This window comes from Mobula hypostoma, chromosome 23 (genome assembly GCF_963921235.1).
Source record: "Mobula hypostoma chromosome 23, sMobHyp1.1, whole genome shotgun sequence".
In the NCBI taxonomy this organism is placed as follows: Eukaryota; Metazoa; Chordata; class Chondrichthyes; order Myliobatiformes; family Myliobatidae; genus Mobula; species Mobula hypostoma.
In genome coordinates this window covers 50,381,074-50,393,595 of record NC_086119.1, presented here as the reverse complement: position 1 = coordinate 50,393,595, position 12,522 = coordinate 50,381,074, and the positions used below count along the sequence as shown (strand labels likewise).

Below are 12,522 nucleotides of genomic sequence, written 5' to 3'. Positions count from 1 at the left end.
TACGAGAAGGTGTTCAATTGGGTAAAAGGGGATGGCGTGGAGGGGAGTCTCAGGTGAGCTCTGCCCAGTAGACGAAAGAGGCTTCAACCTATATTGATACAGGATGGAGGTAACGAGGGATTAAGTTTTGCAAATTAGCACACTTTTACAACATCAGACTTCCCCAATGAAAAGCTTAACAAACGGCAAAGGACTGAATCACAGAGAATGAGAGATCATGACATTGAGAAAATCGCAGGCTCAGTATGTGTAGAGCTCCAGGAACCCTTCGTGAGTGAAGAAGTTTCCCCTCATGTTCCCCTTTAACATTTCACCTTTCACCCTTAACCCTTAACCCATGGCCTCCAGTTCTAGTCTCGCCCAGCCTTAGAGAAAAAAGCCTGCTTATCTATACCCGGCAAAATTTTGTATATCTCTATCAAATCTCTCCTCATTCTCCTACACAATAGGGAATAAAGTTTTAACCTTTTCAACCCTTCTCTATAATTCGAGTCCTAGCAACATCCGTGTAAGGGTTTTCTGCACTCTTTCAATCTTACTGACATCTTTCCTGTAGGCAGGTGACTAGAACTGCACACAATATTCCAAACTAGGCCTCACCAACATCTTATACAACTACAACATAATATCCCAACTCCTGCACTCAATACTTTGATTTATGAAGGCCAATATGCCAAAAGTGCTCTTTATGACCCTATCTACCTGTGACGCCACTTTCAAGGAATTATTGATCTGTATTCCCAGATCCCTCTGTCCCCCACACTCTTCAGTGCCCTACCATTCACTGTGCAAGTCCTACCCTGGTTTGTCTTCTAAAACGCAATACCTTGTCTGCATTAAGTTCCAGCTGCTATTTTTCACCCCTTCTTTTCAGCTGGTCCAGATCCTACTGCAAGCTTGGGTAGCCTTCCTCAGTTCTGCTACACCCCCAATCTTGGGGTCATCTGCAAATTTGCTGATCCAGTTTACCATAATATCATCCAGATCATTGATGTAGGTGACAAACAACAGACCCCAGCACCAATCCCTGCGACACTCCGCTAGTTACAGGCCACTAGCTATTACCACTCTCTGGCTGGGAAATACATTCAGAGGCCACTTTATTAGGTACATCAGTGTATCATTGCAAGTATCGAATCAACCAATTATGTGGCACCAACTCAATGCATGCAGACATGGTCAACAGATAAAGTTTTTCTTCAGACCAAACATGAGAATGGGGAAGAGATAGGATCTAACTGACTTTGACCGTGATGCTAGATGGAGTGGTTTGAGTATCTCAGAAACTGCAGGTCTCCAGGGATCTTCACATACCAACTGTCTCTGAAGTTTACAGAGAATGGTGCAAGAAACAATAACAGCCAGTGAGCGACAGTTCTGTGGGTGGAAGCACCTTGTTAATGACAGAGACCAGAGGAGAATGGCCAGACTGGTTCAGGCTGACAGGAAAGCGGCAGTAACTTAATAACCACACATTGCAACAGTGGTGCGCAGAAAGGTACCTACTCTGGTACTCAAGGTAAAACCCTGGAGTGAATGGGCAAAAGGACACACCGGGTACCAATCCTGTACCTAATGAAGTGGTTACTGAGTGTATATCGTCTTTAAACTTGAAGCCAGGAACTCTGGAAGCACCTTCATCACCTTCACAAAAGCAATTAGGAGATGGGCAATAAATACTCGGATCACAAAGCACAGACTGGCACAAAAATTTCTCCTTGGGTTGCAACCGCAATCTCATTCCAGGGAACCTCAACGCAATGCACAGCCAGAGAACAGAAATATACTCTGTACCCAGCAAGCCCCCCACCCCACACACACAGCAATAAAGAAACATCTTAAATACAGTGAATACTGGTGTAAATTACATTGTAAACACCAGTGGGGCCAGACAGACCGGGACTTGCCCTTCTCGATGCCAAGAAAACTTCAGTACAGTTTTTAAAAGGGGAGGGAAATGAGAATTCTGTTACCTATTGTCCCATTTCTATATTTATTGTCTAATGGCAGAACTTTTGGGAGATCACAAAAAAAACTTCTAGAAAAATATTACAATTGTCCACTTTGTCAAAAGAATCACAAGGCCAAAATTAATTAGGCACCCCACAATTCAAAGTTCGGAGGCCACTGCTCCGCCTCACACTGTACGATTCACCACTTCATGGGGTAATTACATGGTGGTGTCACTAAGCACAATCAAGAGATGCTGGAAATCCGAGCAACGCACACAAAATGCAGGGGGAGCTCAGCGGGCCAGGCAGCATCCGTGGAAAAAAGTACAGTCGACGTTTCAGTACCGAACCCTTTATGTCCTGCCGAAGGGTTTTGGCCCAAAACGACGACTGTACTTTTTTTCCAAAGATGCTGCCTGGCCTGCTGAGCTCCTCCAGCATTTAGTGAGTGAGTGTCACTAAGCAGCAAAGTTTCCGCACAGCCACGCCGTGTGGCATCCATCCCACTTCCTATAAACATGGGGTCAAATTGTCAGATTGCAGTGAGGGTAAACAGATAAATTAACAGCCAAAATGAATATATATATATATAGCAAATGGACGAGTTACGTCCCAGGGAAAATATCTGGTAAAACTGGGTTTTCACAGCCTTGCACTGCAAAGGCGGTTAGCAGCACAATGTGCAGGAAAAGGGTCCAAGTATGGATGACCTTTTCGACATGCTGGAAGTCAAGGGGTTAAGTGTAGTCGCGGACTTCCCGCTCTGCCTGGGTGCAGAAGTTTTACGAGCAGCTTTGGTGGTGGTGGTGGGCAGTGAGGGGGTGGGGGCGGGTTGTAGCGGCTGATCCAGCGGCAGCACGGCACAGCGTCAGTGGGGCACCTTGTCTCTGCGCTCGGTTCTCCGGGTACGGGGGGGGGGTTCAGACTCCGGGGTGGGGGCTGCGGTTACCGGCGCCGATCCTGCGGGTGCACAGCAGCCTGCCCCCGGGGGGAGCTCGACCGGACCCGCCGGAGCGAGGGTCGTCCCCGCTGAGGAGAGAGGCGCAGGCGGGGTGGTGGGGAGGAGGGAGGGGGTGGAATCCCAGTGCGGGTGGGTGGGTGAGGGGGTTAATCGACAGATCAAAGGCCCGCAGGGTGTGGGGCGCTACCTGTGCGGCGGCTCCTTCTCCTCCCCCTCTGCCTCCTCCTGCCACCGCTTCTTCCTCAGGTGATGCAACAGCAGCACTGCCGACATTTCCCAGCTCCCAGGCTCAGCAATATCAGCCGCCCACCCACCGTCTCTCGTCACTTCTGGTGCACGTCGGCTCGGCTCGGCGCGGCGCGGCCGCCCGGCTCCTTACTACCCGCTGCGGCGGGGGCAAATAATGGGTCGTTTCCCCCGCACCAACACTGCTACTCTGCGTAGAACGGTGTCGCAATCACAATACACTGATTCACCAGCACTTGCACCGCTTCCCCCAAAACAAAACGATTTTATTATTTCGAAGCAGATTTGCAGGATAGTGGGTTAATGTCTCCATTGATTCCGATGCTGGGTTCGCTGCTTGGAGTTCTGGAAGAGGCACCCACGGTTGTAAATACGGTTTGCAACGGTAGAGCAAACAAGACTTTCCAGGACCCGATTCCTAACGCACCTTTGCCAATTGCGGCCGTTAAGTTTTGCAAATTAGTGTATTTTCTTTGCAACAGCAGACTTCCTCAATGAAACCCTCGACAAATGAGGAAAAAAAAACTGAGACTGAGAGGTTATGGCATTGAGGGAGTTGCAGGCTCAGGGAGTGTGGAAACCCTGGAACCAGCCCTCCGTGTTTAAGGACCAATGGTAAGGTGCAGAGTTGTTGGACACACCAGCTCTAACAAGGTGTGGAGCCCAGTGGCTACGATTACTCCCCCACCTTCTCTGCTACTGAAAGCTGGCATGTTTTCTCAGTTTCCCAGTTCTGACAAGTGGACCAGGACTAGAAAGGTTTAAATCTGTATTTCTCTCTCCACAGGTGCTGCCCTACTTGCTGTGTGATTCCAGCAATTCCTGCTTTCGTTTCAGGTTTTCAGCATCTGCGGCCTTTTAATTTTCAGTTACTGACAGAGTTAGGAGAGTGGCTGCCTTGCAGCACCTGATACTTGGGCTCAATAGTGACCTCAGGTGCTGTCTGTGTGGAGTTTGCATGTGCCCCCGTTACCATGTGGGTTCTTCTGAATGTTCAAGTCTCCTCCCAAATTGCAAAGATGTGGGGGTTCGTAGGTTAATGAGCCACAGTAAATGGCTCCCAGTATGTAAATGAGTAATAGAATTGGAGGAGAGCTGTATATGATTGTGACTACAAGTGTGTGAAAAACATAAGCCAAGCTTGACATAAGGCCTGAACTTGTCATCTAGGTGCCGTTTGTAATGCAGACATCCCACCTCTCCCGGAAATTCCGGGAGTCTCCAGCATATTAATAGTTGCTCCCTGATGCCCACAAGTTATATACAATATCTCAGAAATCAATTTTTTGAGAGCGAGAGAGCGTGCGCGAGAGCGACCACGAGAGAGAGAGCGCGCCATGGGAGAGTGTTCCAAAAAAAGGAAATATAAAATGTACCATCACCCCAGACTACACTAAAGTGTACCCCTGCCTAATAGGGGTCAAAAATAATGACAGTGTTGCTCGCTGCACTGTTTGCAACAGTGACTTTTCTATTGCCCATGGTGGGTTAAGACTGTAAAAGACATGTTGAGGTGAGTTTAACAGGTGTCATTCATTCATTAACATAGCTAACGTTATTTAAACTAGCTGGCTAGCTGCTAAGGAGCTACTCTATTGCAGACATCCCACCTCTCCTGGAAGTTCCGGGAGTCTCCCGCAAATTGATGGTGCTACCTCCCTGAAATGAGTTTTTGCAGGGTGGGATGTCTGGTAACGCACCAGCACTTCAGCAGTTGGAGACTGAAGATGGCCATGTGAAAGGAATGTGAAGCCAGGGCTTAGAGAGATAATCTGGGCAGATAAAGACCACATCTTCTTGGGAAGAGATGTCAGAAGTCAGGACAGTGATTGATTTCCGGAGAGCTGGGGGAAAAGGTATCAGAAGGAAGCTATGGAAAATGAAGTTAATTAGAAAAGAGAAGTGGGATTGTATTGCACATCACAGTCAGCAGCGAAGGATACACCCTCTGGGACAAAAAGGCAAAAGGAAGACCTGGCAGAGGTTTATAAGATTGTGTGAGGCATAGATAGAGTGGACAGCCAATATCTTTTCCTTAGTATTGAAATATCAAATACCAGAGGATGTGCATTTAAGGTGGGTGGGGGTAAAGTCAAAGGGAATGTACAGAGCAGGTGTTTTTTTTACACACACAGAGTGGTGGATGCCTGGGGTGTGCCGGGGGGTGGTGGAGGAAGCTAATACAGTCGGGGTGCTTAAGGCTCTTAAATAGCCATGTGAATGCACAGTCTTAAACTGATGGCTGCTGATGGGTCCTCACATAAGAAAACATCTTTTTCCACCATCCACCTTGTCAAAACTTCTCAAGGTCTTGTATGTTTTGATCAGGTACCCTCTCACTCTTCTCATCTCTAGTAGATCCAAGCCCCTGGCTTGTCCAACTCTTCCTCTAAAGTTAACCTACCTATTTCCAGGTATCAGACTGGTGGACTTCCTATAAACTACTTCCAGGACATCTATATTAATTACAAGGACCTGCACTGCATTCAGTGCTCTAGATGCTAAAACATCAGAGTAGGAGCAGGAGTAGATCAGCTGCCCTGCCAGACTCCTCTGCCATGCAGTAAGATGTGAATGATCTGGCCACACACCCTGCTCCACCTGCCTTCCTTTTCCCTAAACACTTAATTCCCTTACTACCTAACTGTGTCTTAAATATATTCAACGAGATAACCTCTACTGCTTCTCTGGACAGAGAACTCCACAGATTCACTACTCTCCAGCCAACTATAGCAAAAATGATACCAAAAGATTCTTTAGATATGTGAAGAGTAAAAGAGAGGTGAGAGTAGATACTGGACCACTGGAAAATGACACTGGAGAGATAGTAATGGATGAACTGAATAAGTATTTTGCATCAGTCTTCACTGTGGAAGACACTAGTCGTAAGCTGGAAGTTTGAGAGTGACAAGGGGCAGAAAAGAGTTTGGTTACTATTACTGGGGAGAAGGTGCTTGGGAAACGGAAAGGTCTGAAGGTAGATAAGTTATCTGGACCAGATGGACTACACCCTGGACACAAACACAAAATGATCTGTAGATGCTGGGGTTAAAGCAACACGCTGGAGCAACTCAGCAGGCTGGGCAGCATCCATGGAAACGAACAGTCAACGTTTCAGGCAGAGACCCTTCGTCAGGACTCAAGAGTCTCGGCCCGAAACGTTGACTGTTCGTTTCCACGGATGCTGCCCAACCTGCTGAGTTCCTCCAGCGTGTTGTGCGGACTACACCCTGGGTTCTAAAAGAGGTAGCTGAAGAGATTGTGGATGCATTAGTAATGATCTCTCAAGACTCAAAGGAGTCTGGAAAATTGCAAATGCCACTCCACTCTTCAAGATGTTGGAGTCATTTGTTAAGTATTTGGTTTCAGGGTACTGGGAGGCACATGACAAAATAGGCCATAGTCAGAATGGTTTCCTTGAGGGAAAATCCTGCCGACAAATCTGTTGGAATTCTTTGAAGAAATAACAAGCAGGATAGGCAAAGGAGAATCAGTGGATGTTTGGTACTTGGATTTCAAGAGGCTGCTAAACAAGAGCCTAGGGTATTACAGGAAAGATACGAGCCCGGGTAGAGAGTTGGCTGATTGGCAGGAGCAAAGCGTAGGAATAAAGGGAGCATTTCCAGATTGGCTGCCAGTGATTATGGTGTTCCACAGGGGTTTGTATTGGGGCGGCTGCTTTTTATGTTATATGTCAATGATTCAGGTGATGAAATTGATGGCTTTGTGGCCAATATGAAGATAGCTGGAGGGGCAAGTAGTGTGGAGGAGGCAAAGAGGCTACAGGAAGACTTAGATTAGGAGAATGGACAAAGAGGTGGCAGGTGGAATGGTGTCGGGAAGTCATGCACTTTGGTAGAAGGGATAAAAGCGTAGACTATTTTCTAAATATGGAAAAAATTCAAGAACCTGAGGTGCAAAGGGATTTGGGAGTCCTCGTGCAATATTCCCCAAAAATTAATTTGCAGATTGCAGGTGGGGTTACATCTCTAGCCTTCATTTCAAGAGGACTAGAATATAAAAGCAAGGATGTAATGCCAAGGCTGTATAAGACAGTGATGAGGCCCTAGTTGAAATATTGAGAGCAGTTTAGGACCCCTTATTTTGAAAGGGTGTGCTGACATTGGAGAGGGTCCAGAGGAGGTTCACGAAAATGATTCCGGAAATGAAAGGGTTATCATATGAGCAACGATGGAAGGCTCTGGGCCTGTACTCACTGGAATCTAGAAGAATGAGGTGGAGGGGGCTCATTGAAAGTATCAAATGTTGCTAGGTAGACTGGATGTGAAGAGAATCTTTCCTTGGGTGGGGGAAGTGTAGGACCACAGGGCACAGCCTCAAAATAGAGGGACGTCCATTTAGAGCAGAGATGAGGAAGAATTTTTTTTAGCCATAGGGCGATGAATATTTGGAATTCATTGCCACAAGTGCCTGTGGAAGCCGAGTCACTGGATGCATTTAAGGTGGAGGTTGTAGGCTCTTGATTAGTCAGGGTGTGAAAGATTATAGGAAGAAGGCAGGAAAATGGGGTTGAGAGGGAAAATAGATCAGCCATGATGAGATGATAGAGCAGACTCGATGGGTCCTATGTCTTATTGTCTCTTGTTTTAAAAACAGTTCTTCCTCGTCCTTGTTCTAAATCTCATCTCCGTAATCTTGAGACTATGTCCCCTGGTTCTAGTCTCACCTACTAGTGGAAACAACTTTACTACCTCCAACTTATCTATCCCTTTCATAATATTATGTTTCTTTAAGATCCCCTCTCTATATAACTCGAGCATAACTTACCTACTTTTTCATTTATTTCTCCATATAATAAATGATAACTTTCTGTTAGCTTAGCTGCTATGCTGCATCAAAGCCTTTTGTGGATCACACATCAGGTTCCCCCCATTCCTCCGCAACTCACAATTCTGCAAACTCTCACCAATTAGATAATTTGCTTCTTTTTTTAAAATTATTCTTAGCCAAGTCAAGCATATTGTCATGTGCACAAGTATGTGCGCCACGGTTAGGTAGCAATTAGCACAACACTTACAGCTCGGGACATTTCGGAGTTCAACTCCTCAGAGATATTAACACCCACGAACTTGAAATTGCTCACTCTCTCTACTTTTGATCCCTCTGCAAGGACTGGTGCGTGTTCCCGCACCTTACCCTTTCTAAGTCCACAATCAGCTGACACGGAGCACAAGGTTGTTGCTGCAACACCACTCAACTAGCTGGTATATCTCACTCCTGTATGCCCTCTTGCCACCCTCTGAGATTCTGCCAACAATGGTTGTATCACCACCAGTCTTCTAGATGGTATTTCAGCTGTGCCTAGCCGCACAGTCATGGCTATAGAGAGAGTAGAGCAGAGGGCTAAGCACACATCCCTGAGGTGCACCAGTGTTGATTGTCAGCGAGGTGCAGATGTTATTTCCACTGCACACAGACTGTGGTCTTCTGGGTAGTAAGACGAGGATCCAGTTGCAGAGGAAGGTACAGGGGCCCAGGTTCTGTAGCTTTTCAATCTAGACTCTAGGAACGATGGTGTTGAACACTGAGCAGTAGTCAATAAACAGCATTCTAACATAGGTATTTGTTTTGACGAGGTGATCCAAGTCCACGTACAGAGCCAATGCCATCAGGTTTATGTGCAATAACTAATGTGGTATTTATCAAATGCCTTCTGGAAATCTAGGTATACCACATCTGCCAGTCTATTGATATATCTGCTCTTTAGCATATGTAACTTATTTAAAGAATCCAAAAAAGTAGTCAAGCATGACTTCTCTATCACAAAAGCATGTTGACTTTGCCAATTACCATTAATATTTTGAAATGCCTTACCATAATAGCATTAGAAGAGATTAAAGATGTTAGACTAATGACCTGTAATTTCCTGCTGCATGTCTCCTTGTCTTGGATAATGCTGTGCTTTCGCTTTCCTGAACATCTTTCTGGACTTTCTACAGTACTGACCTCTATTAAAGCTTCTGTGTGTCATTAGTTATCCTGCATGCTCCTTAATATTTAGAGGACTTGAGATTTAATCAACCATCCTTTATCTGAAAATCAAAAAAAAACGGCGAATGCTGCAAATATGAAATGAAGACAGAAAATGTTGGCAAAACTCAGCAGGTCAGGCAGCATCTGTGTGAAAATAGAAACAGTTAACATCATAGATCCAGGACCATTTGAACTTTTTTTTAAAAATTATCGTTTATTCGGATACAGCATGGAATAGGACCTTCCGGCCTTTTGAGCCACGCCGCCCAGCGATCTCCTGATTTATTCCCAGCCTAATCACAGGACAATTTACAGTGACCAAGTAACCCACAAGCTGGTACTTCTTTGGACTCTGGGTGGAGCCCTGCACCAGGGAGAACGTCCCAACTCCTGACAGGCAGTGGCTGTTGCCATGGTTATTGGGTACTGCCTTTGTTGATTTTCTTGTTAAAACACATTTATTTGTGTATTGTGAAGGAATCACTCATTGTCTGCCGCTGCTTTTCAGCTAGTTCATCCCTCAACTTAATTTGCAAGTTCACCTGAACTCACTGTCTTTCATACCTCAAATCTCACTTTGACTGACAAAACATGGAGACACCTTTGCGAACTTCCACAAACTCCGATGACCCTATGAGGCCGATGTGGGAGCATCCTACAGGAGGGTGAACCCACGGAAAGCACCTGGTCCAAACAGTGTACCTGGTCAAGTACTGAAGACCTGTGTTAGTCAACAGGCTCGACTGTTCACTGATATCTTTAACCTTTGAGGTACCCACCTGCTTCAAGTTGGCTTCAATCAAACCCAAGAAGAACACGGTAACCTGTGTCAATGACTATCATCCAATAGCACTTATATCCAGTGTGATGAAATGTTTGGAGAGGTTAGTGATCAGCCTCTGCCTAAGGAGCAACTTAGATCCATTCCAATTTGCCTGTCGTCACAACAGATCAACAGCAGATACTATTTCCTTGGCTTTTCACTCAACCACAGATCGGATCATCTGGACTGTGAAGATGCATACATCAAGATGCTCTTCATTGACTACAGCTCTGCATTCAACACTATCATACCCTCAAAACTAATCAATAATCTCCAGATATTGGCCTCAATACCTCCTTGTGCAACTGGATATTCAATTGCAGACCCCAGTCATTTCAGATTGGCAACAGGGTCACCACAATCTCCATCAGCACAGTTGCACCACAGGGCTGTGTGCTTAGCCCCTTGCTCTACTCATTTTACACTTATGACTGGGAGGCTAAGTACAGTTCCAATGCCATATTTAGGTTTGCTGACAACACTGTTGTCGCAGGCCAAATCAAAGTTGGTGAGGAATCAGCATGTTGGAGGGAGCTTAAACATCTAGCTGAATGTTACTGCAATAACAGCATGTCACTAAACTTCAGCAAAACCACGGGAGGAGGGAGGAGGAACCCAGAAGTCCACAAGCCAGTCCTTATCAGGGGATCAGAGCTGGAGAAGGTTAGCAACTTTAAATTCTACGGGACTAGATTAGGCATTGCGGTAGCATAGCAGCTATTACAGCTTGGGGCATTTGGAAGTTTAGAGTTCAATTCTGGTGCCATTCTGTAAGGAGCCTCTGTATGTCCTCTCCATGGCATGCAAGAGTTTCTCCCGGGTGCTCTGGTTTCCCCCACACAGTCTAAAGGTGTACCAGGTAGGTTGATTGGTTATTGTAAATTGTCCTGTGATTAGGTGAGGGTTAATTGGGTTTGTCAGGGGTTGCTGGGGTGTCGTGCTCAAAGGGCTGCAAGGGTCTATTCCATGCGGTATTGGTAAATAAATAAATAGATTTGGCTATTCAGCCCATCGCATCTGCCCCACTCTCCTGCCTTCACCCCGTAACCTTCGACACCCTGCTTAATCAAGAACCTATCACCCCCGGCCCTGAATATACACAGTGACTTGGTCTGCACAGTCATCTGCAGATTCGTCACCCTCTGGCTAAAGAAATTTTTCCTCATCTCTGTTTCAAGTGGATGCCCCTCACAATACTCCAAATGCAGTGTGACCAATGCTTTATAAAGTCTCAGCGTTACATCCTTGCTCTTAGATTCAAGTGCTCTCAAAATGAATACTAACATTGCATTTGCCTTCCTTACCACCAACTCAACCTGCAACTTAACCTTTAGGGAAACCTGCCCAAGGACTCCCAAGTCCTCTGCACCTCTGATTTTTTAGGTTTTCTCCCCATTTAGAAAACAGTCCACACCTTTTCCATGGACTACCATGCACTTCCGTTCATTACATTCCATTCTTTGCCCATTCCCCCAAAATGGTCCAAGTCCTTCTGTAGCCAACCTGCTTCCTCAACACTGCCCCTCCACCTATCTTCATATCGTCTGCAAACTTGGCTACAGAGCCATCAATCCCTTCATTGACATATAACATGAAAAGATGTGGTCCCAACACCAACTCCTGCGTACACCACTAGTCACTGGGAGCCACACAGAAGAGGCCCCCTTTATTCCTATTCTTTGCCTCTGTCCAGTCAACAAATCTATCCAGCTAGTACCTTTCCTGTAATACCATGGGCTCCTATCTGCAGAAGGTTGTAAATCTAGTCAACTCCATCCTGAGCACTAGCCCACAAAGTACCCAGGATATCTTCAGGGAGCGGTGTCTCAGAGAGGCAGTGTCCATTATTAAGGACCTCCAGCACCCAGGGCCTGCCCTTTTCTCATTATTACCATCAGGTAGGTGGTACAGAAGCCTGAAGGCACACACTCAGTAATTCAGGAACAGCTTCTTCCCCTCTGCCATCCGATTCCTAAATGGACATTGAACCCATGAACACTATCTCACTTTTTTAAAATATACAGTATTTGTTTTTGCACATTTTTAATGATCTATTCAATATACATAATTGATTTACTTGTTTATTATTATGTTTCATTTTATTTATTATTTTTTTCTCTCTCTGCTAGATTATGTATTGCATTGAACTGCTGCTGCTAAGTTAACAAATTTCACATCACATGCCAATGATAATCAACCTGATTCTGATTGTTAAGCAGCCTTACGTGCAGCACCTTGTCAAAGGCCTTCTGAAAATCCAAATAAACAATATCCGCTCACTCTCCTTTGTCTATCTTCCCTGTTATTTCCTCAAAGAATTCCAGCAGATTTCCCCTTTAGAAAACCACGCTGACTTTGGCCTATTTTATCATGTGCCTTCAAGTACCCTGAAACCTCATCTGGATGTCCAACATCTTTCCAATCACTGAAGGCAGGTTAACTGGCCTATAATCTCCTTTCTTCTGCCTCTTTCCCTTCTTGAAGAGTGGAGTTTCATTTGCAAATTTCCAGTCCTCGGGAACCATTCCAGAATCTAGTGATTCTTG

General features: G+C 45.6%; 1 protein-coding gene across 1 annotated transcript in view; it reads right to left on the bottom strand.

The window, feature by feature from the left end:
• Nucleotides 1-3,273, bottom strand: part of LOC134336740 (uncharacterized) — a 21,053-nt gene extending 17,780 nt beyond the window's left edge. The window contains exon 1 of the mRNA XM_063031159.1: nucleotides 3,101-3,273. Coding sequence (XP_062887229.1) covers nucleotides 3,101-3,186 — 86 coding nt within the window. The 5' untranslated portion in view covers nucleotides 3,187-3,273. The remainder of the gene's footprint in view (nucleotides 1-3,100) is intronic.
• Between the last annotated feature and the right edge of the window lie 9,249 nt (nucleotides 3,274-12,522).